This window comes from Myotis myotis, unplaced genomic scaffold (assembly GCF_014108235.1).
Source record: "Myotis myotis isolate mMyoMyo1 unplaced genomic scaffold, mMyoMyo1.p scaffold_m19_p_3, whole genome shotgun sequence".
Classification (NCBI taxonomy): domain Eukaryota; kingdom Metazoa; phylum Chordata; class Mammalia; order Chiroptera; family Vespertilionidae; genus Myotis; species Myotis myotis.
The window spans coordinates 31851100-31876782 of NW_023416335.1; the positions used below are offsets into that span (position 1 = coordinate 31851100).

Consider the following 25683-nt stretch of genomic DNA (forward strand, 5'->3'; position numbering starts at 1 on the left):
CTCGGGAATTCCTTCCATGCCTGTAATTGCAAATAGTTTGTGGCACCTAATTTGACTTAACTTTATTTGTGTATATTTTGGCTCCCATTTGTTCTTCCATAATTTTTTTTTCAACGAATACATTACTTATTGAGCATTTACCATATGTCAGCCCTTGGGCATTCGCTATTGAATCAGACACACCTGGGACCCGCTGGCCCTCAGGGAGATAGATTGTAAATTCCTGATGATCAGGATCTTCTACTTTTTTTTTGTCTCTGAGAGTCTGGCATGAAATACGGCGCTTTAGTTGTTATACTCTCATTACTCCTGTTTGTTCCCCTGTTGCCTTAGAAACAGTGAGGGTTCCTGGGAGGGAAGAAAGTGGCTGCAGGGGCTCGAAGGCATATAGTGGTGACGTGTACAAGAAATCTGTGATTCAGGCTCAAACTCGGCCTCGCCCTTTGTCTATGGAGAAACCATAACCTCATCAATGAAAGCCACTGCTATGCTGACCAGTTTATATATATATACATGCTTACAAAGTAAACCTCTAAAGCACTCCATTATTGGGTCTTTTTCTATGGATTTGCAAAAAGAAGCAATAATATTTTTAAGGAACACTTGAAACAATTACTTTTTTCAGGGGAAAGGGTAATATTCTTGCTTTACTTTTTGCTACAATATATTCTGAAAAGTGAGCTGACTCTTTTCAAGCATTAGAAATAGTGAGTTTTATCGAGATTTACTTTCCCGGAGCATATTAGGTGTGCTTATTGAAATTCGAGGTTCTTCCCCTTCCCTTTATGGGTTATGGCTCCCCCATCACTGGCTGTTACCGCTTTTCATGGGATTTGTGCCTCCTGAAAATATGGTCTAGAACGTGGAGATCTTTGTTGGCACATCAGCCCATGTGTCATGTCTTCTTGGCCTCACCCATCAGCATCAGCAAAAGCTGTAATTCCGAGTTGGTGAGTGAAGAGAGAGTCACGAGGAGTTACTTACATGGGTGGGAGGACATCTCCGATGAGTCCTTGGTTAAGCAGGAAGAAAATGTATCTCATGAAGGAAACAAGATCTTGGGAGCATTTTGAATGAAGGAAGAGCTCAGTGAGCTGAACTTTAGACATAGGGTGTGATGTGGGAGAGTTCTAAGATATGCAGAGATGATATACAGCTTGCGGGGGTGGAGGAGCTGATGCACATTTTGAAAAGAATTGACTGGATGGACAAGAAAATGGGTCCATCTGGCTGCTAAGGATGCTGACGACTGAGGCCCGGGCAAGCCCCGGGGACATTGGTCCAGGGTGAAAACTGATGGGTGTGAAGATCAGGGCTGTGAGAGGAGGCAGGATACAGATATCCTGGTGCAGGCCTTGGCTGTGATTTATGAATACTTCTAACAAGCTTACATGTGGTGGTCGCTCTGTGTCAGCTACTAAAAGAGAAGATTTAGGGTAGAAAGTATTTGACATGAGGTGGGAACCCCAGGCAGGAATTGGCCTCTGGTTCTTGGTTGCAGTGAAGGTTTCCTAAGAAGGTTAAGGAATAAAACTGAGAAAAGGGATGTATCAGGCAGATGAGTGAGATAAGGCTCACACGATTTCAAGGGTAGTGATTGCCAGGCATCCTGCCCCCACTTCTTGACTACAGGGACGTATCAGAAGCACTGTAAGGGGCAGGGGTACAGACTAAAACGGCTCTTCCACAGACATTCTGATTCCATCCCTCCACCAGCACCTAGAGTCTTTGTTTTCTTACTCACAAAGATGGACTTGCCTAGAGAGACCACACTGGCGCTCTGGAGGTTGGGGGAGTACCCAGGAGTCCTTCAGTCCTTTGGAGTTGAATTTCTAAAGCATCTCCACAGGAAACTGGAAAAATGGTCAAGACAATCAAAGAGAGACCCTTACTAACTGGTAATCTTCATTTGTCCAAAGTTCTAGAGAATTCTTCAAGTATGCACACATGTTTGTATGAAATTCGTCATTGTTATAAAAAATATTCATTCTGATATTATGTTAGGTGATTTTTGCTCTTTTTCCCTTCCTCCCTTCCTTTCATTCTTTCTTTCTTTTTCTTTTTGTTAATGAATAAATGTCATATGTCGTGGCTATAAAAGCTTAATAACAAAAATAAAGTGTGTGTAGGGGGGACTCCTCTCTCTTTGGGATTGTAAAGTAGCAGCCCCAAGGAAAATGAGAAACCACTGTCGGCAACATGCATTTTTCCTGCCATAAAAACTATTGGATTTTAATATAAATCCAATAATGTAATTTCTGTTATGTTCTATGATGCTTCATAACCACCCTCATGCAATTTTCAGAAAATTAATACCATTCATTAGCATAAATCATAACCTGTTTCCTCAGTACGGATTTGACATTGGGGGTGCCTTACCATCCTGGCTTTCTCTCTCAGTAAATTACAACCCATTAATTGTTATGGCTGGTGGGCTTCCCTGGTTAAATAAAGGGTCGAATTGGCAGGATTCAGACATGACGCTTTGTTCTCGGGCTTTAATATTTTAATGAGCCTGAAGGCTTGGCTGCGTACAGAGGAAAGAGCTGGGATTTCTAAGTGTGTTGTGGTGTTAGCACTTGTAGAAGGATGTTCATTAGGAAGCTCTTGTTTCAGTTTCTCAGAGAAACTCCCCATTAAGAACGATCTTTCAGCAGCATGGCTAGCAAGAAAGAGGTAGGGGAGGGGGGGAAGCTTTTAGCTGTAAGCATTAAGGGGATATTGTATCAGTTGTCTTAGTTCTAAAGATTCGCCTCTAAGAATTAATTGGAGCAAATACATCTCCAGGGAAGGGAAGAAAGAGTTGGTGGAGCAAGGACAGTAGCTGCTGTCCTTGCAAGTCAGGGACTCTTCATCTTGCAGCTGAATCAATACTACAACTAATTATTTCTAGTTATCTTTTATGGGTTTGTAAGACATTTCTTTTGTTCACTGTAATAAAAAACCCATTGTTTGATCAGTGACTGACTAATTATGATAAGTAATTTGAAGCATTCTTGATGAAACTTGTCTGTTAATTAACATCAACAGCCAATGGAAACTAACAAGACAACAAAGTATTAGTGCACCCACTGTTCCCTGGCGCTGATGCCATCTTTCTGTGGCATGCCCAATAAACGAAAGCCGCCAATGGTTAAAAAATAACAAACAGGTGGGGAGGGCTGACTCACCAGCAGGAAAAGTTATTGTAAAGTTACACACAGGAGTACTGAGCTAGTAGAGCGAGGGGGTAGTAAAGAAACGTCAGCAGGCTGATTGCTCCTGTTGCGCAGGGCAGCGATTTTCAACCAGTGTGTCGAAAGAGGCACACTGATGTGCCACAAGAATTAAAAAAATAAAAATAAAACATGCAGTGCCTGACTATTTAGTCAGAGGCACTGACCTCTTTCCCCTTGGGTTATCAGGTAAAAAATGGCAACAGCCAACACAACAATAGCCATCAGGTGTGAATGAATCAAAATTATGCCTTTTTGGGGGTCAGATCGACAATATATGTATGTTTTTTGGTGTGCCACAGAATTTTAGTAATTAGTTTGTGTGTGCCATGAGATGAAAAAGGTTGAAAATTGCTGGTGTCGAGTAAGGAGAGTGGTTCTTTCTTTTCTCTAAAGTTTAATCCCTAAATACATTCATCCCATGCTGATCTGAACTAAGATACTTTTGGCAAATAAAAGTTTGGATTTATAAAATTGTAATTTGGAGTTATTGACGTCGTCTGGCTATTTTGTGATAATTATTAATACTGTTAACTTTTGTCAACTCATTTTTTTTTTTATTTTTATGCTTTTAGATTTCTACCTGGACAAGGACTGGTACTATACCCACAGATAGGAGACAAATTGGATATTATTTGCCCCAAAATGGACTCTAAAACTATTGGCCAGTATGAATATTATAAAGTTTATATGGTTGATAAAGACCAAGCAGAAAGATGCACTATTAAAAAGGAAAATACCCCTCTCCTCAACTGTGCCAGACCAGACCAAGATGTGAAATTCACTATCAAGTTTCAAGAATTCAGCCCTAACCTTTGGGGTCTAGAATTTCAGAAGAACAGAGATTATTACATTATATGTAAGTATAATTCTATTTATTTATTTATAGAAATTAGGATAAGCTAAATAGGTTGGTATCTAGTTTTGCTTCCCTAAAAGTATTATTGTGTCAAATATTTGGTGATAATCCATTTTTGGGAAAGAAACCTTAATTGAACGTGGGACCCTATACTAATAGTACTCCTTAAATATAAATACCTAAAGAGAAAAAAACATCCTAGAGTTTTTATAGCATTGAAATAAATGAATATATATATATATATATGAATATACTCAGCATCTCTACTAACAAAAGCATTTTTAAGGACCATTGGTGAGATTTTGCTGGGTAACTCTTGTGCTGTGACATTTCTCTTCATCCATTCATCCATCTACCCATTCACTCATTCATTTATATTTCCTCTGTGCCAGAAACTGTACCTAAGTACTATGGATTCAACAGTAATAAGGGTATAATAGTACCTTTTCCTCATGAAGGCATCAGTGAGATGGAGCATATAGGTTCGAAGGATGGGTGTTACAAACCACAGTTGTACATGGGCACGTCAAAACCAGATTTAGAAGAATAAGACAAAAGTTGGGGTTGCTCAACCAATTACTTTTTAAAAACCTATCTAGCAATTTGATACATTGCACCAGGAACAGATATTATGTACCCTTTGAGTCATATCTGAGCCATTGTCCTCTCATAAGGCTGTGAAGTCACATGGTGCACCCCCTGGAGCACATGCCTGCTCAGTGCAAATCCCATCCTAGCACAAAGCCAGGGTCGTTCTAGGACCAGGGTTTTGTCAGTGCAGTCTGGGTGACTGAGACAGCTCTTCACGTCACTAAAGCAATGAAGTATTTTTTTCCTAATTTCTTTTGTTTAAAATTTTGCTCACTTATCTGTTACCATAGTCCTCAGTTCCTTAGGGAATACTTAACTGCTGTCCATTGGCTGCACCCTCCCATCTCTGGGTGACCAGGTTAAAACTCTGCTTTCTCAGCCTATTAGCTGCTCTTTTTTAAAGCTCAGGATCAATAATTCACTGAATAGTGACTTAGTGCTCAATAACATAGTATTTTTACTACATTAGCAATGAAAACAAAAGTGGTCATAGCCGTCCAATTCTCTTGTTCCTTTGCTGTAAACCTTAAATGCCAGACTGAAACCCTATTGGTAGGTGAACCTGATACACAGAGAGTGGCTGAGCAAGAATAAGTAACAACAACAACAAAAGCACACAAAAAGGAAAAGTGGTAAATTACATATTTAAAGAAAGAATTATTGTAAAATGAAAATAGAAGCATTCTAAGGGATGAAACAAGCAGATTGGGTGGTAAAGTGTACAAAATAATAGAGAAATCTTTGAGAATCTAAAATAGTTATTAGGTAAAAATAAATGGAAACCTTAAGCTTTTGGAAGCCTAGTGGCTTTTTTTTTTAAAGACAATTTAAGTAAGGCTTCACCAAGGACACTAATGTTTAGCGTACCATTTATAGGGAACTGAAAGTGACTTTAGATAAATTCCTTAAGAAGGTCAGTTCCCCTCGGTAGGGTGGAAGAAAGAAAGACTATGGAGGTGGCCGAAGAGCGGATGCCGTAGAGTATCAGATGTTCCTGTGGTATTAGGTGTGTGTCATTAGAGCTGTACCTGCAGCCCAGGCCCACGGATTGGCTCTTCCATGCAGACCAGTCAACAGACCCAGATTCTCTCCTCCATGTACTTTAGTTTATGACTTCCTGAAGATGGCTTTTCATTTTTAAGTCCCCAGTGAATGCAAGTGGGATTTCAGCAAACATGGAGCTAGTCTTTAGTCTGAATATGCAGCAAGTAAATATAAATACTAAATAAGCAACATCTTTTTGTTTAATGTAGTGAGCATTTAATAATAAATGACTTACCAACACATGATAGGTTTGTGCTTAGAACCATGGTTTACTTTGTAATTAATTATAATACTAATCTACACAGTGATGACCTCTCTTATTTTTCTTCCTCTAAAAACTCATTATTAGATTCATTGCAGGTAGCTGAGCTCCGCTGGCCCCCAGAACTCTCTTTAGAGTTCTGATTTACGGTGCAAAAGCCTGGGATAAAGGAATTGTTCTTAAAATAGAGTTGAGCATTTCAAGGTTGAAACAATGAGAGGCGGTTTGAATGCTGCTGGTTGGGTGATTGTCACAGGGCTGGGTGAGGGGCCCAGAGCTCAGAAGTGTGCCAGGAAGTCCACGCAGACTCTCCACAGAGAGCTGAAAGGCTTCCGCCACGTCACAGACATAGGAAGACCTTTCAGAAGTTGGGAAAGTGCAGAAACCGATTTCTCACCCAGCCTACAGCAAAGCTCACTGATACACAGCTTTCCCTAGGAAAGAGACTAATGATGAGAAGAACACATTTTAAAATAGTTTAAATAGTTAATGCTAACTTTTTTTGCTTCTTCAAGAATCCCAAGGCACCAAAACAATTGAGATTTTAAAAAGTGACTACTTTTCACATCAAACCATCTTTTAACAATGTATATGTAAATAAACATATATACTTATTGATTTCAGAGAGGAAGGGAGAGGGAGAGAGAGAAACATTAATGATGAGAGAGAGTCATTCATTGGCTGCCTCCTGCACGTCCCCACTGGGGATGGAGCCAGCAGCCCAGGAATGTGCCCCAACCACCGAGAATCGAACCTTGACCTGGTTCATAGGTCAGTGCTCAACCACTGAGCCACGCCTGTTGGGCACACATCAAACAATCTTAATCTCTCTCTCTCTCTCTCTCTCTCTCGTCACATTGTACTTAAAATAGTACTATACTAGGTAGTATGAGAAAAAAACCTAAAATTTACAAGTATATGTTTAACACTTCATCAGTTCATTTTGAGATAGTCAGTAAATAATACTGGTGTCTTTGAGTTGCTACAATATATGCTGCATATGCTTAATTTCAGATCTTAGTGTCTACTTAGCACCTTCATAACTAAGAAAATCATCCATATGATTTTCATCATCAGTATTAAAATCATCAATATTGTGTGCTGCTTTCTTTCCATGGCGAGAAAGAAGAGAATTGTTAGGAGTAGTACTGCATTACCCTGCAGGGGAACAGTCCAAATTGCTAATGGACTGAATTGGTGCCCTAGATTTCCTGATTCCAGAGCACTGGGCCCAGGGATGTGGGTTCTAGTCTTGCTGCCTGAGCTTAATAAGAAAGTAGCTTTAGTTCTTTGAATTTTAGTTTCTTCTCTAGAAACTGCTGTTGTTGTTGTAGTCCTGGCTGGTGATGGAAGTCTCCAGTTCCCAACTATGATTGTACATACACATCGAATATAGGATACCTTGTTAGTGTAGCTTTTTTCCCGTTGGAATAGACAGGACCTGCGGTAAATTATTTAAAGATGTTTAATTTGACTTGTAGTATTACCATATTTAAAATACAGGCATCATACTTTTGAGTTTCAGAAGTAAATATTAATTTTTAATTGGAAGTATATTTTAAGCCTACTGAGTATATACTCATCACATGACAAAATGCTATGAATCCTCATTAAATCTCATAATTGGTTATTTGCTTTGACATGTGGCAAAATGATATATGCAGGTTTTCTGAATGTTTAGAATTGACTTTTTCAAGTGACCTATCTTTGTAATTAGCCTCTGGCCTAATTTGCATAATAAAATCTCTTAATCTTAAATGATCCAAAGGTAGGGATGTTAAGGTCACTTGGTCTGAAAAAGCCCCATTTTATACTGCATTCAAATTCTTAATTACCTTAAAATCATAGTAAGCATTTTACATAACCTATAGTTACTTTTATTGTGTCCTTAAAATTTAAAGAGAGTTTATGAAATAACTATCTCTGAAGTTGCCTGTTGTCAAGGGCAGTTCTGTCTTAGTAAACGCTTCAGTTAATACTAGGAAAGCATTTCTAACTGTTCTCAGCCTTCATCCATATTTGTGTCTTAAAGTTTTCTTATAGACACTCTTGGTGCTTGGTTTGAATTTCTTTTTAGAGGTGATAGAGTTGAATGAGTCAACAATTTTGGTGTGTTGACCCTTTGCAACATCCAACATTATGAAGGTTCTGTGGGTTAGTTAACCAGCCTTCGCTTAAAATCTTGCAAAATAGCTACGAAGAGGTTTTCATCACAGGACAAAATTATGTGAGTCAGAAGAGAGACAAAAATGAGTGTCATTGGATGAATACTGTGTCAGGAAACAGTGGCCAGGACAGAGGTGCTCATAAAAGAACACTACATGCTCAGAGCACCTTCCAGTTTAGCTTATGTGGCTTTTATGTTATTTTACTTCAAATCTGTAGCCAAGACATGGGTTTGTGGGAAATTGTCTGATTGCTTCCATTAAAAGTTGTTCTCGAAGGTACACCCTGCCATCCTTCCGAAAGCCACCCCTCACTTTCCGTGCCTTGGGAAACTCTTCCCTGAGAAACACTGGATGAGTTAGAGTGAGTCACCATTCTTCGGCCCTTTATTGGCTTAGTTCTCCAAAGCATTTTTTTTTTTTTATCAGAGCATATAAAATGGGAAGGCTCCACAGTCAGCTTTGCTATTTTTAGGCATAAACTCCACTGCTGAACAAAATTGCAAAATAAATTAAAACACTTGCACACAAATATCATGAAACACTATTTTTAAAGAATCAAAACAGAAGAACAGATTTCATTTCTGTATTTTTGTTGAATGTGTCTATATTTTTGTTTTTGTTTTTTTATTTCCTTGTATTTGGGTAGTAGATGAGGCAAATGGCACTAAAATATACTGAATGTACTGTATTTTCCCCAGGAAAATAGTTAAAATAGTTGTGGGAGCTTTCAAATATTCTTTTACACCTAGCTTTTTTGAAGAATGTATAAGAACTAGAGGCCTGGTGCATGAAATTCATGCACTCGGGGGGGGGGGAGGGGGCAGTCCCCTTCAGCCCGGCCTGAGCCTTCTCACAATTCAGGAGCCCTTGGGGCATGTCCGACTGAAGGCTTAGGCCCCGCTCCCCGGGCCTAATCCTAAGCCACATCCTTAGTGCTGCCTTGGCAGGAGAGGCTCCCACCACCGCCAGTGCGCTTGCCAGCCCTGAGCCCGGCTTCTGGCTGAGCAGTGCTCCCCCTATGGGAGCGCACTGACCACCAGGGGGCAGCTCCTGCATTGAGTGTCTGCCCCCTGGTGGTCAGTGCATGCCAGAGCGACCAGTTGTTCTGCCGTTCGGTCAATTTTCATATTAGCCTTTTATTATATAGGATCTGTGGTATCTGTGAAGTGATTATATGCTTTCGTTGGTTAATTATTTATATGATAAATGTAATAAAAGCTACATCAAGTTTAGTGATATGTCTACATCAGCCTATCACTTATGTCCTCTGACTTTGGGGTGAGGATTTATGTTTGATGCCTTGCATATAATTGCTGAATTCAAGCATTTTAACACCTTTTTATTTTTAACCTATAACTATCATCTTTGTGATAGGATGTTCATCAGAATCTTGGTGTTTGGGGGAATCACATACACACGATTAATATAGCAGTTGAGAGTCTGGATGTGGACAGACCTGACTTCTTGAATGCCCCTCAACAAGTAACTTAACCAATCTCTGCCTCAGCTCTTCATCTGGGGGTAACAATACCTGCCTTCTCAGGATGATGTGTGTTTAAATGGGGGGTAATATGTGTAAAGTGTTTACCTCTGTGGTTGGCGCCAAACGCGGATGGCTAAGGGTCTCTTTGGCATGGGGGAGGATGTATGAGACAGAAGACCAGACAAACTGACTAGTATGCTTTCCTGCAAGCTAAGGGTGGGGAAGATGCGCTCAGAAAGTATCATTTATTTGAAAGCCATCCATACAATGAAACTCCAGAAAGTTTACAAGTTTCAGGAATGCTGCATAGCTTAATTATAAGATCTTCCCTCTCTGCCTTCCTAGAGTGTTATAAAAGTTCCTTTGTCCTGGGCGTCCCCTGCCAGGAAACATGCATTTATGTATGTTTTAGTTGGTGGAATGGCCCAGGCATGGCAGCATATCCTCTGTAAGACCCAAAGGAGATGCACCGGGAGGAATCTTCCAATTGCCTAATCATTTTCCCCACTTGCCTTTAACCATTTGCCAGGTGTTTTCTCAGTTCCCTGCTCCACAAAGGCAATGCCGTGTTTTTATTGGTAATTTTAGCAGCATCCTAATGTAGTATAGAGGTTCTTCTAGAAAAGAAATGTGTCAGAGTTGCCTTGTCATCGAGACTAGCTGGGAAAGTACATCATTTCATTAGTCTGATAATTAGAAGCTTGTTTTTATTATTTTTTAACATAATGTGAAATCCTTTTCTGCCTGCAGTGAAGGCTCTCCCAGAGTATCTCAGGAAGACTCCTTGGTGAATTTGGTATGAATAGAGCCTCAGTTCTTTGCACTTAGGGAGTGAAGCCCGGGATTCTGCTTAACTGGAGACTGTGCTGAGACTTAGGGTGCATGGGTCTGATGGAGTCGTGGCCATTGGGATATTCATCCCAGCTCACTCAGGGTTTAGGCGGGGAAGGCTGTGGTAGAGTGAGATTGTTCATGGTCCATGGCCTCACCAGGCAGTAGGGACAGCTTATCTCATTTAGAGGTAGACAGAGAGAGTCCTGTGAGCACTATTCCTAATTCCCAAATAGCCAACGGAAGAATAAGGTGACCCTGATTCTCAAAGCGATGGGAGAAACCAACGCCTCATGCAGAATAAGAGCAAAGCAAGAGCAGGCGAGAAATGAAGGAGATTAATTAGGGGGGAAAAAGAAATTATTTAGGAATTGCTCAGAATAAAACCGCCTTTACTATTTCATAAAATACATCTTAATATCTGTAGCACCTGTATTTATAGCTTTTTAAAGGTTCACTTAGACTTTTTAAATAATTGAACAATACCAGAGACTTAGTACAAGCATGAGAGGGAACAAGTTTCTTTCTTAATAGCCTTTAAATATTCATCATGCTGATCAACATTGAAAGCAAAATAAAGAAGGTTAGGAAATAGCCAAGAGGCATAGACAGACACACAAAAAAGATTACTTCGAAAAAAACTTATTTATATTGTCCTTAAGAGTCACACATTTGTTCCTAACATTCTGAAGTCTCAGGCTGGGTGTTTGCTCACTTGGGGGAGGTGTTGCGGCCTCACAGACTCTGTGTCCCTTTGAAGTCTTGAAACACAGGTGACGGGGAAATTTTTATCACTGAGAGAAAACCGAAATTTCGAAAGTGTGAGTTGTTTAGTACAGTTCACACAGCCGTGAAATGTCAGAGCCAAAACTCAAACCAGACCCTTAGACCAATGTCACTTATGTGACAGTGCCCCCTGTGTCACTAAGCATATGAATGTATACACAGTGAGAGGGACGTTAGTATTTTCATATATCACATCACAAACATAGTGCAGGAAAGAGTATATGTCTATACACTCATAACACATCCATAGCAATAGCAAAGAACCTCGCGTGATAGGGATACCCAATGGACTCTATGCTTCTGTCAAACATGTTGGGCCTGATGCCCTGCCCTACATTGTGGAACTAACTTCAATAATAACTAATTGCAATAATATGCCCCAAAGTTGAATGAAGAAGAGAGAGCCATTGGGTCAAGGTGGTTGTAATAGCAATCTGTCAGATCTTCTGAATTTTCTTTTCTTTTTAGATCTACTATCTATTAAATCAGTTTCTTCAATAAGACTATGCTACTTTTTTTTTTTTTTAATGTGACCAAGCACTTTAAGGCCCTCAATAGAAAGTTGCTAAATAGTGAAATTATACAATAAAAATCTCTCAGAGTAAAGGGATTAAGAGATGAGGTACAGGTGCTGCAGTTTGTATGAATGGATGGATGGATGAATGGATGGATGGATTGGCAGAACCTCTTGTCAGTTGCATAATTGATCACTTGGCAGAGGAGCCCGGTTGTGTGTTGCTAAAAGACAGCTGTGCTTAGCAAGTGGTTCTTTGCATTAGTGAGGTAGCCTTGTTTCATTGTCCCTGATATTAAACCAGGAGATGAAGGTATTCCTTTATCGAAGCAAACGTGTGGAAAATTGCTCTGGATTCTTAGAGGACAGAGCATGTTGCCCTGAACAAAATAAGGTTCATGTGTAGGGCAGATTCAGACAGGGCCCTTTATTGGGGTTACCACTGGTGTCTAGATGGCCAACGCAAATAAAATCATGCCCATCTAAACTATTATGCCATGAGAGTGGCACATTTTCTCATCTGCAGCGTTGTATTCTCAACTGTCAGCAAACATTAATTCAGTCACTGGTGACGCCCCAGCACCCAGCGCTGTGCGCGGCCTCAGATGGATGTTTTCCACCTCAGTGCTGGGGTCTGGCGATTACGGGGTCATTAATATCATTGCATGCAATTAGTGACCGTAGAATAAGCAAGAGGTCTGTGGGATGTGCACCCCTCCCCACCAGGAACATTTTACTCTGGTCCTTTGCTAGCTAGACATTTCCATAGTCCCACAAAGACATGTTAGTGATTAAGACGGTTAAAAACTCAGGAGTGAGCAATGGAGTGTGTGCTAGAAAGAATCACTCACTCAAACACATGCTTCTTCATGTGTCAGAATATTTTCATTGGATAGTATCGGTATCTTTTGACCGGAAAGTTTCATTTTTAAAAATATGAATACTTAAATTAAACTAATATAGACAATAGGGAATTATGTTTTATCTTTAGAACTCTTACATCATTCTCTCTTTTTTTAAATGTGAGTGTGGTTATTATATTGAAGTAGTCATCTGGGCACCTATTTTTAAAACACAATTCGTCTTTTTTAGTAGGTTTTGGCCCATGGTAAGGTTCACTTTTATGTATAAAAGTAATTATCCTTTTATTGTTGATTATCACATTCTCATGATGTTAATTTTGTCTGAATCACTGTGATGCTAAGACAAACTCCCCTAAAGCATGTTCGATAAAAAGCTTTTTTTTTTTTATGGACTCATGTTGAATTTTTTTTACCTAATGAGAGATTCCACCTGCATAAAATCATTATCATTTTTTAGCAATAAAATCTTAGACTTAGCAAGGGATGTTTTTTTTTTCTCAGCAGAATTCATTAAAAATCAAGACAACATGTATTGAAAGCCATATTTTAAGGGGAAATAAAGTAAACCACTCAGAAAAGATCTCATGTGTTTAATCAGGCCTCTCGTAAAAAAGTAGGAGGACATGTAATTTATTGCCAGGACTATCTGATCTTTCTCACAAAAGTGTTAATACTTGGTGGGTATTTTTGTTCAGTGATATATACCCCTGAGGTGTGCATACACTTACATTCACACACATGCACATACACACACATTCACCACTTCTCTTCCCATCTTTTTCACTTGGATGGTATGTAATCAGTGACTTTTCAGGACTATTTATCGAAGATAACTGTGGGTCTTCGCATCTTCAATGATCATCACTTGATCTTTGTATACAGTTTTTAATAGTGAAAAGATTGTACGAGTATCCTGGACAGTGTAGCTCAGTTGGCTGGAGCATCATCCCATACACCTAAGTGTCCCAGTTCAATTCCTGGTCAGGAAACATACCTAAGTTGTGGGTTCGGCCTGGCTGGGACACATACAAGAGGCAACTAATTGATGTTTCTCCCTCACATTGATGCCTCTCTCTCTCTCGTTCTCCCTTCCACTCTCTAAACTCAATAAACATATCCTTGATGAGGATAAAAATTTTTTATGAGCAAGCTATGACAGAATTTCTTATGTTCTAAATGTGGTATTTATTACTTTATATTGTTACTATTCTCTCAGTAGGTTGACCCTCAATGTCCAAGTCTCATCTGATGTATGAGATATGAGCTATAATAATATATATCACATTGGTACCTTTGGACTTACCATTGGTGTCTAAATTGTCAAAGCAAATAAAATCATGTCCATCTAAACTATTATGCCACGAGAGGGGCACATTTTCTCATCTACAATGTCTTGTCTCCTGTCTTCCCAAAAAAGTAATGTAAAATGACAAAGTAATATATGTCATTAAATCTTTCAGTGAACTCAAAAAGACAGTTTACTAAGCTGTTTTAAGGCTGTTACATTTTTTAAAAACTCTTTTTTCTGAGCTGTCAATATAACATCCTAATCCTATCATTCATGATGAACATTTGAAATTGTGGAAATAAAATTATACCATTTTATTAAGACTATCCACTTATACTCAATACCTGGTATCTCTATTCATATTTTAATGCTAGAATCCAAGAGGGAAGGTCTAAATTGTGACTTCATTTTTAAATTCATTTTTCCAAATCGTTCTGTCTAGTGGAGAAACATAAGTAATTGTGTTGTATGGAAGTCACTGGTGCTGAGACAGTTATTACTGCTTAATGCCTGATTTACTGCTTTAAAGTTTTCTAGCACAATCATAGCGATGTGGTTTCAATTTAAATGATTCTTCCACTCACACTGGAACATGGTTTTCTTGGGTGAGAAACACACACACCCTGCATCACGAGGAGCTTATCCAGTGTTTTAACTGGGAACTATTCCCCCCACACTAAAATCAGGTAATCAAATGCCACTGAGCGCTATCTTATCAAGTGGAGAACTTAAAAAAAAAAAGAAGCTTTTGTGGGTATACAGTTTCTTTTGAAAATATGTGCCTTTGTATTTTTCTCCTGTGTGAGGCCATTTAAGAAGTATTCATAAAACTTTTACCCTAAGAGCAGGCATTATGGGATAAACTGCCATGGTATTTGAAAGAATGTGGAGCTTTTTTTAAAAATAATATGCCAAGCAAAAATAGCAGGGCTGTTGGAAAGTCGTGGTGGTATATTCCTCGTTTCTTTCACAGTAAATCCAACAAAGAAACACACAAAAAGGAGAAGTTAGAAAAAGTTAATTTTTCTTCTTCCTTTTGGCACATGTACAGATGTTTCTGTATATTAATTTTTATTACTTTTTTAAAAGTCTTGACCTTTGGGCACTCAGGGAACATTATCATTTCCAGGTGAGATTGGTTTCCCCCATCCTTTAATTTGGTATCAGAAAGGAGAACCATGGTACCCAAGGCATTAAACTGTCTTCATTTGAGCTATAGAAAATGGGATCTCTGTTTCTTTAGTACATATTTTGAATTTGCATCACACATTTGAATTTGAACTGATGTCGGGGTGTTAAGTAGACAGAGCTCAGCTTCCTGGGTTGTATGTTGGCATTAAGTAATTATATTTTTATCAGCCTCCTTGTTTTTCAACTTACATATCTCATTTCCATTTTTTTTTTTCTTTTAGACACTCAGAGTCGTTAGCCCTGGTAGAGGAAAACAGTAGCCTTGTCTCAGTGCCATGTTTATTTTAATGTCTTGGCTTTACTTTCCATATTCCTCACTTGATTCTGCTTCTTTTAGTTCCTATGTTTGCCAGGTAATAGGCTTCTGGTTTTCAGAAGACTGTTGAGCTTAAGGAGACTAGTGTGTAGGAAGGTTGGTCTAAGAAATCAAAATTAGCAGGGCCAGCATATGATGACGTGGTAGAAAGGAGAGTAAGGGCAAAGAGGGTGATTTTGAGAATGCTCATAAAATGCTGTTTCATACTCAAATAATAGTGACTATGTTATGCATAAGCTTTATAGAAAGACAAGGTGTTCATTCTTGCTAGAAAACTGAACTCAGATTTTCCTGACCCTGTATACATATTATCTCTCTCTCTCTTTGGTGGACTTCTTTGGTGAAATTAATAAAAATATTTGCTTTTGAGTGTCCACCCATCTCCCTAACCCACCCAGCCCCATCGCAATAAGCTACATTTTAGAGTAGTTTGAAATATTCTCCAAAGCACTAGTATATGTTGATGATTCATTCTTTCCATTATAACCTAAGAATTTTCCTTCATAGTGAAGCTATGATTCTGTAGGATTTTTTTTTTGTGCTGCCCTCATTTCTAACCTTTTTGCAACCCATATGTCAGCACCAATCCAGCAGTTGAATTCTCCATCTGATTAACACAACATTATGGATACAATGGACTAAAAAACAGCCAAGATCCAGTGCAGCAGCTTAGCCTCCTGGGTGCAGAGCAATAACAGCCTAATGAAGACATGTTTTAAGTGCAATATTACTTCCTCTCCCTGGTCACAGTCTAAAAAACACGGCCAGAAATATTCTTGCCCTTTCAGTCTGCTTTACTCACTGGTGCTCTGTTTTTCTACTCAGATAACCAGTATACTATTCCCAGTGAGCAGGAACTGCAGATAAGTTCATGTGCAAATTAATGGGAAACCACAGACGTTGGCTGTGTAGTTTTAAAATATGAAGAAGACTTTTAGGCAGTGTGAACTCAGGGTACTTTTTTGCTGAGCAATGATCTCCACCCACTGAAAACCAGGCCCTGGGGGAACAATATAGTGCTTTCAGTATACTCAGTACATGCAATTAGATCCCTGAAGCAAAAGCTTTTAAAAGCAGGCTATAAAATGCCCATGTATTTTTATTAAACCGATTTGCTAACTGCATGGAGAAATTTTTCTAGTAATTTTTAATTTTATAAAGTCTTTTTTTTTTTTTTACCCTGGGCCAAGGAACAAAAATGTCTGGGGTCTAAAAAGCTTAGGTATAACCATGTTATTTTTCTGTCTCTAAATGATTCAGTGCAATTTTATCCATTTAGTAATTCTGATTGTGGTGGGATTAGATAATGCTTGTAGAGAGATACAAAGAAAAACAATGTAGAATGAGGTAACAATTTATTTTTACTTCCTTTATGTTAAAAATTCCCCCAATACATTCCAATCAATAATAAAAATAATTGCAATAAAAATAATTCCATTTCCTCTGAAATGGAAATAGATTTTATTCCCACGCATAAGCAGTTTCTTGTTGTTTTTCAAAGTCAGCCACTCAGCCTTTTAAAGCTTCTTGGTAACTGGCTGTTGCAGGAGAAAGCAGACGATGGGGCTTGCGGCTTTATTTCAGCATTCTCTGCCAGCCAAGGGACACGCACAATCAGGACAGGCCACTTGGCTCTGCAATTTCTCAAGGTGGGGGCAGGGAGACCCCTAGAATGAGAACCACACCCCCTTACACTCCCCATGAGGAAGTAGTAGAGAGGAGGTAGGTCAATTTTGACTATGGGATCCAACATAAAATAAGTTGAGGTTACTCTGAATTATTTTATGCTTGCTATAAAGTTTACCTGCTGAAATTTCAGTTAGTAGTAACATCTTAAAGCAGGGTTTTCTGTGACAATTTAGGTCATTCCTAATTTAGGGCAAAAATATTTTCATGGCGGAATATCTAACTGTATTTTAAAAGTTAGCCCCTTTTTATTTCTTTATTCTTTTTTTTTATTGTCAAGTTTTACCTATGTCTCCTTTCCCCCCCAATAGTTAGCCCCTTTTTAAATAGCCAAGTGTTCCTGTGCTGTTTTAACATCGGTAATGAATTTTTCAATGTCTTCCAGTAGCTTTTGCAACTTCCAAGTTGACTTAAAGTGGAATGAAGCAGAATGTAGGAGAAACGCTGTCCTCACCCACAGTGTTTTGCCTCTTGGCCAGCTCTCCCCTTCGGCCCCACTCTCTCCACGGGCCCCCACCCTCCGCCATCAGCAGTAGCTTCAGTTGTGTAAGACCTCTGCCAGGGTAGCATCCATGGGTTCCCCTCTCTGCAACAACAGGGCTTAGAGGCTTCTTTCTCCCCAGGGAATACACAAAATTTCAACTGTTCACAGGGCATAATGCACTGTCATTCTCACAATGTTCTTCCTGCCATCTTATAGTCTGTGGATGCTAAATTATAGGTTGCAATTTAATTTGAATACTTTCAGCGTTCTTTATGTTTGGGGGTTGTCTGGACCCAAGGGAGCTCTGCACAGAGTCTTTGGTATTGAGGAAAGGCATTGAGCTACAAATAAAATCTAAAGAAAAAGTCACTGCAATTGTGGGCACCTCCTGTGCTTCCAGGGTGACAGAGTAGAAGTAGTTACCTCGTTTCTACCTCTGCAGATGTCGTTTTTAATTGTATTTGCCAGTGACTCTTCTGCGTCCTGCCTTATCTTACCCTTTCTGCCGTTCAGTTTTTTTTTCTTTGAGACCTAAATCTTTGACCTTTCCTTCTCAAGATTGAAATAAATCTATATTTTTCCTATTTTTTTTTTCTGCACAGCACCCTTCAGCTCCTATTTTTATCACTTGCCAGCTTAGTGTTAAACAAGAAAAAGTCATTTAATTTTGAGTTTGGGTAAATTTGCCTATGGGTGCATTTATGTGTGTATGCATTTGGAAACAGAGATTTCACTTGAGCTAAGTAAACCCAGCAGCCAGAAAAAAGACATTACTTTTCTAGTTTCTTTCTGTATGAAAACATATTTTAATTTTTGAGGAAGATCAAATGAGAAAGCTCTAAATAATTAAGAAAAAACTATAACACTGCTCTATATTTATCCAGAAATAGTGCCTGCTCATAGATCTCCATACGGTTCTAGGTCTTTAAGAGGAAAAGGAACTTTGAAATTTAGGCACTGTTTTGGAGAAGGGAAAGGGGAAAGAGAAAAATGAAGAAATTGCGGGGGGGTTAGATGATTTATTTAGATTCATATTTTTTAGTTTTTAAGTATTTATTTTAGCTTTGCTGCCACACATTTTCTTAACAGTCTGCAAGAGGCTACTACCTACTTTCTATCCCATAAAATTATTATGGCAACTTTTGCCCAGTTTCCCAGGAGAAAATCAGAATCAGCAGTAGCAGAAGAGTGAGATATGATTGTGAGACTGAGAACTTTAAGGAAACACTCAGATAAGCAAAGAGATATTTATACATACAAGAGGTGGCCATTGTTTTTAAGGAAAACCATGAAAGTAAAAGTCGATCACTCAAGAATACAGAGACAAGTAAATAAGTGTCTTATTGTCCAGTTCATATAATTATCCACGACACGCATATTTCTCTACATGCATCCAGATTTGTTTGCTGGCCCACCCAACATTTGGAAAACAAACAGCCCATTTTAAAAATGTCTTTTGGGTTTATTTTTATCAGAAAGTCTGTGCCCTTTTCTGTGCCTTTAAATATATAATGTTAGTAGAGAAGACTTTCATAATCAAAGTAGAGAATGATTTACATTGCAGAAGTGTATTATGAAACACTTCTGTTCCTTGCCCCTTGAACTGTGGAGGAATGAAAATGTCTAGCACTCCCCACCTTCTTTTCTCTTCTGGAACTTGACCTGTAATTTAATTCCTGTTCCTCAGCAAAGTGCCTGGCAGCCTATCTTTTTGCAGCTTTAGTTACAAAGCAATTCAGAGAACTCACCGTCCTAAAAGGACAGAACAAGAACACGTCCAAATGGAGTAGGGCATGGATTGTTTAAAAGGAAATTCTGAATGTGGTCAGATGTTCTTGTCCCTCCTCCTTCAGTTCCTCTTGAAATAGAAAGGGAATGAGATAGGTGGCTGCTAGAACCCTCGCCCTATATCCAGGACCAAACAGAGCAGTGGGATGTGTGGGTCCCCCTCTCTCCATCCAGAGTTGTCCCCAAACAGGGAGCGTGGTTGAATCTTTGACCAAGGTTGACATCAGTTAATAACAACACACTCGTTCTTTGTAGTTGACTACAAAATGAGGGGGGCAAACTTCAGAATTTGAAAAGCTGAATTCTAGGGCGTATACAGTACTTTTTAAGCTCGAGGAAGGCTGTGGAAAGAAAAAGGGGGTGTGGGAATCTTTTCGTGTTTACAGAACTTGGATGCTTGACAAACAGGGCGCATCAAGCTAATTGTTCTTGAGGCAGGAAATCTGTAGTAGAGGAAGCAGGTGTTGTGTGATGATTACCACGTTTTGAAATTACCGTAGTAACTACTTTGCTCTTTTGAGTCTGACCCCGAAATAGTCAGTAAGCTTTTTTGGAAGATGCTGTGCCTTTTATCTGTGTACTCTTAACTAAACCACTTGGTCATGAAGGAAGGAGAAAGTGCTTAAGTAAATGTGAAACCAGATAGCATACATGCGGCAGTGTTGACAGTATCCATTTTTCTTTCTTTCTTTTTTATTTTTATTTTTGACTTTCAGCATCCCATACTTTCAGAAAACTTATGACTAAGAGTGAATTCTTATTTTTCAAATTGTTTTCAGACATTTCATGTTCATGTAAAGTTGGCTTATTGATTTCCTGATTTTTCTTTATTTTTTTGTTTTGTCCATTTTATTTTCAATCAGCTACATCAAATGGGTCTTTGGAGGGCCTGGATAACCAGGAGGGAGGGGTGTGCCAGACAAGAGCCATGAAGATCCTCATGAAAGTTGGACAAGGTAAAGACCATCTGCTGCTTCATGAAGCCACTGTAATCTGGTTGAGCCCCCCAGCTAGCGTGGCACCAGTATTGCTAACACTCGCCTTCAGTCACTCTTCAGTTTAGTTTTGAAAGCAATCCTTTCTCTGTACCTTGAGCCACTGAGATTTCCTCAAGTCACTGTAACAGATTTCTTTTATTGGAGGTAAAAGTTAAGGTCAGCCAGGTAGAATGTCTATTGCCATATACGTGTATGTATATTTTTCTTCTCAAAAGCAAACCACCTCTATGGTTCAAAATTAAAATATCCAGAAAGAAAACTAAGTTTCTGCAATTTTGCCCATTTCTGCATCTTGACTACAGAGGACTATTGTTTGTTGAGCCTTTTCACATATAGATAACCTCTTGTGCAGAACGAATTACTCTTCTAATTAGAAATTGGTATAGTAGTCAATCAACTTGCGCAGTTAAATTGAAATGTCATCTGCAATGCTCTGCCTGCCAAGTGCAAGAATCCCTATAGTTTCCACAGATGGCCTCCCAATCTAAACCTCTGAAATAACTAGTATAACCGTTTTGTTTTAAAAGGAACATTATATTCTTGTACCTCGTAGTCCTTTGCATAAAGAATCTTATGTTCATTGCTATTCATGCCTCTTGAGATATATATCCAGTTCCTAAAGCTAGATCTTATCAGATGTCTGTGCGGTAAGTAATCATTTGTTTTTCATATAGATGCGAGTTCTGCTGGGTCAACCAGGCATAATGATCCAACAAGACGTCCAGAACTAGAAGCTGGTACAAATGGAAGAAGCTCAACAACAAGTCCCTTTGTCAAACCAAATCCAGGTATAGCAGCATGACTGTGTGTGTAGTCTGTGTGCACCGTACACTTAGTATCTCAAGAGGTAGAGCAGAGTCAAGGTACTTCTACACCAGTAGGATTACCTCGTAGTTACTGACGTCAGTCATCTTTGCTCTCAGTTAGCTGTTGTTAATTGCCCAGTAAGAACAAAATAATTCATTCCTGCAAAAGTCCTCCAATCGGAAGAGTGGAATTCATCAGATGTAAGTGCCAGTTATTAGCACTATTTTCTCAGAACAGAGTTATTTTCATTGGCCGGCACTTTATTGTGCTGGTTGCAACACTAGCTTAAAGCCGATGCTAATGTATATATAATTAATGTCCTAATCCCTCATCTAATTATATCTAATCCACAAAGAGCCTGAATGATCCTCTTCTACATTTTAGATGGCAACATCTTAAAATATTACATAATACTGTGTTTTTTCAGGCGATTATCATCAAAAAACTTTTTTTACATAGTCAGTGTAATATAAAATATTAAACAGATCCCTGGCAAAAGTTTACAATACCAGATAAAACTGGCTGTCATTTAACTTCATTTTCTTAACAGTCTGAACAAACAGCTATGTATTTGTTACCATGCTAATGATTTTTTTTTATATATGGAAGTTGTTGAGCAGACCTCAGCAGTTTTTGTATTAGGGATCCGTACGCCTGGTTAGTAGCCGTGTGAATTTAGCATCTGTAGCAATATTCCATCTCTTTCCAAGCGTCAAGGAGGGAAGTTGTTATTTCTAACTTTCAGTGACAAGATGTGTCAAATTCTTGTGACAAACTGATAAATGGGTAATATAATGATGCCAGGCAATTTTTTAGTGCTTCACATTTGGGTTGGCAGTCTGTTCAGCATGAGAGTTTCTGCTGCCTTCCAAATATATTTTAAGTGTAAATCAAATAATACAAACGAGTGAGGAGTTGAACATTTTCCCAGGCCCCATCACTCCCGGGCTGCCTGCGTGGCTCTGCCAGTGGGCGGGGCTTGTCTGGAGAAGGCAGGCGGCTTGGATCCCCGGCTTGGATCCCCGGAACCCACCTTTCCTGGAGTAAAGCAGGCAGTGCAGCGTGGGCAGCAGACACTGACAGCCAGGCGCCTGCTGTGGCCGCAGGCTGGCTGACGTGGGTTCAGGCGTGAAGCAAGAGCAAGGGCTGGCTGTCACGGCCCATCCCGGCGGCGGACGGATGATGATGTATGAAAAAGGGAACGATGTGATTTGAGAGCAGCATGAAAATCCGACCTCGAGTCACATCTCCTTTCACATCGATTGCTGACTTCTGCCTTTTCCGTTTAGCTATTACCCGAGGTAATTGGTTTGTCAAAGCCTAGCCGCCCGTTGAAGCTCCGGCCCCGCTTCATGTCCTCGCTTCCCAGGGTCCTTACGAGCAGCAGCTGGGGCAGCGCTAACGGTGGTGGTGCTTTCTCCGCCTTTGCAGGTTCCAGCACCGACGGCAACAGCGCCGGGCATTCCGGGAACAATATCCTCGGTTCCGAAGTGGCCTTATTCGCGGGGATTGCTTCAGGATGCATCATCTTCATCGTCATCATCATCACGCTGGTGGTGCTGCTGCTCAAGTACCGGCGGAGGCACCGCAAGCACTCGCCGCAGCACACGGCCACGCTGTCGCTCAGCACGCTGGCCACCCCCAAGCGCGGCGGCAACAACAACGGCTCGGAGCCCAGTGACATTATCATCCCGCTGAGGACTGCGGACAGTGTCTTCTGCCCCCACTACGAGAAGGTCAGCGGGGACTACGGGCACCCCGTGTACATAGTCCAGGAGATGCCCCCCCAGAGCCCCGCGAACATTTACTACAAGGTCTGAGACGAGACGTGGCGGTGCCTTCGCTTTCCCGGAGGAGGAAACTGACTGTCCTGCTGCCGCCCGCCCTCCCACCTGCCCGCGGGGGCGCGGCTGACCCCTTGTGTCTCGAGTGGACTGAAGCACAGCGGGGGTGGAGGGGACACTCCTTCTCCGAAGGGCCCCGTTGAGCTGGACAGCTTACCTAGTCTGTAGCGTTTCGGCCGCGGTGAATCCAGATGCGCACCGACAGCTGGAAGACTTGTGTAGAGGGCGCCCGTGGGGACCGGCGCTCGCCTCACCCCTGTCCTCCTGGAAGCCATGTGCCGCGGTCACGCAGGCCTGCACCGCAGCCAAGCGCAGACCGCGGCGGGTGGACGCGAGAGAGCCCTTGAGCGTCCTAGGCGTAGATGCCCTGGGATGCCCCGCCTGGAAACGCCGTCTTCTGCCTCGGGTGTGCCCCTCGACGTGTGTCGCATAGACCTCTGGCTCGGTGGGGCTTGCAGAGAGCGCTAGCGTGTAGGCCTCACGGTTGCACACTCCCGTCATCCAGGGCTCTGCCGTACTTCCCATGTGATTTCCCCTCACGCCACGTTCTGCGTCACGAATGGAACATTCACGTTGGGGGTCTCCTACTCCATCCGTTTGCAACAAACAGCTACAGTCGAATGGATAATAATATGATACATTTCTAGAAACTGTGTTTGCTAAGAAGGAGCCTTCCAGCCAGATGCTAGGCTGCCAGCGAGGAAGACTAGGAGCCGGTGGAAGGAGGTGGGGGAAGGGGGAAAGGGCTGTCTGCGAACACAGTTCAACGCTGCTGCCTCTGAAACAGAAAGTTGGGAAAAGGGGGGGGCGGGGGACCCAATTAGGTAGCACAGCACTTTGGTTTCACTACGATTTTAAGAGGCAAGTAGGAGACAACAACACACACACAGTGGATTAGGGTGCATTGGAAGGAATTCACTCTTATCAAATAGCAACTTGCAGGAAAAGAAGAGTCCCTCTTCACTGGGTGGAACAAAGGGTCATTGTTGGTAGAGGAGCAGGCCTGGAGAGGGAAGGGAGAAGGCGGGGCGGGGAGATCCCGCAGGACTGTTGTGGTACTGGCAATAAGATGTACAGCTCCGAGGCTGTAGGAAAGTCGGTCTGCTTGGGATGATGTCTAAAGCAGACTCAGCTGCTATACTTATCACATTTTATTAAACACAGGGAAAGCATTTAGAAGAAGAGCAGAGAGCCAAATCTGACCTAGAAGTTTAAAAGCCAAAGGTCAAACAGGCTGTAATTCCATCATCATTAACATTATTAAAGAATTCTCATGTAAAAGGTAGGTCAGATTCCCCTGTTCCCCCCAAAGCCCCCTCCCCACCCCTCCTCCCGATCGAGCCTTATAACACTTTGGTTTATGGCGGTGCTGTCTGGGCTGCGGGGACCGCGGCGTAGGTACTGAGCAAGGCCGAGTGCAGGTGCTCTGGGTCAAGGTGAAGCACATATGGCAAACCTCTTAGAGTCCTTAAGACGGAAATAAATTATGATATCGAGGGGGAGAAGGAGGATAGGATGTATTTATAATAGGTGTATAGAACACAAGGGATATAAAGTGAAAGATTTTTACTAATATATATTTTAAGATTGCACACAATGTACACCAGAAGATGTGAAATTCACTTGTGGCAATTAAGTGGTCCCAATGCTCAGTGCTTTACAAAAGGAAAAAAAAAATTGGACAGCTACTTCTGGGAAAAACAACATCACTCCAAAAATAACAATAATGAGAGCAAATACAAAAATAACCAAGTCCTCTGAAGGCGTCTCACGTAACTGTAGACTAGGAAATGCAAGCCCCGAACACCAGGAAATCGATGTTACTGCATCATATATTTAACAATGACAAGATGTTCCGGCATTTATTTTCTGTGTTGTGTTTTCCCTTGCCTTATGGCTGAAGTGTTCACTAGAATCCACCGGGTCACATCCAGGGGGGGCGGTTCAGCCGAAAGTTTGGCTTTAGCTCCCTCCTCCCTCCTCCTACCCCCCAACCCTCCCTTTTGGGAAACAAAATGAGTAAACAGGAAACCTACTTTTTATGTGCTATGCAAAATAGACATCTTTAACATAGTCCTGTTTCTATGGTAACACTTTGCTTTCTGAATTGGGAGGGAAAAAAAACAAACTAGCAACAGCATTTTAAGGTTCTCGAACCTTCAGTGAATACCTGCAAAAATGAGTTGCAGCAGAAATTATTCTTCTCTATTTTCTGAACCTGAAAATGATGTTGGTCCAAAGTGCGTGTGTGTATGTATGAGTGGGTGTGTGGTATACATGTGTACATATATGTATAATATATATCTGCAATATATATTATATATATCTATATCATATTTCTGTGGAAGGTTGCCATGGTGACCAGCCACAGTACATATGTAATTCTTTCCATCACCCCAACCTTCTCCTTTATGTGCATTCATACAAGATTTTCTTGTAAGCCATCAAAAATTACCTTTAGTATGGGGGAGAGGGGCAAGAAGGGGAAAAATGGGAAATAGTCTGATTGTAATGAAATCAAATGTGTGTATCATCAGTTGGCTACATTTTGGTTACATGCTAAACTGTGAAAAATCAGATGAATTGATGAAGAGTTACCTGCGACCAATTGAAAAGTGTTCTGTGCGTCTGTTTTGTGTCTGGTGCAGAATATGACAATCTACCA

General features: G+C 40.6%; 1 protein-coding gene across 2 annotated transcripts in view; it reads left to right on the plus strand.

Annotated features, from left to right (window-relative positions):
- EFNB2 (ephrin B2) overlaps window positions 1-25142 on the plus strand; it is a 44078-nt gene extending 18936 nt beyond the window's left edge. For both annotated transcript variants that reach the window (XM_036297825.1, XM_036297824.1), the window contains exons 2-5: window positions 3791-4074; window positions 20233-20325; window positions 21042-21155; window positions 22606-25142. In XM_036297825.1, coding sequence (XP_036153718.1) covers window positions 3791-4074; window positions 20233-20325; window positions 21042-21155; window positions 22606-22994 — 880 coding nt within the window. In that variant the 3' untranslated portion in view covers window positions 22995-25142. The remainder of the gene's footprint in view (window positions 1-3790; window positions 4075-20232; window positions 20326-21041; window positions 21156-22605) is intronic.
- Window positions 25143-25683: the final 541 nt, after the last annotated feature.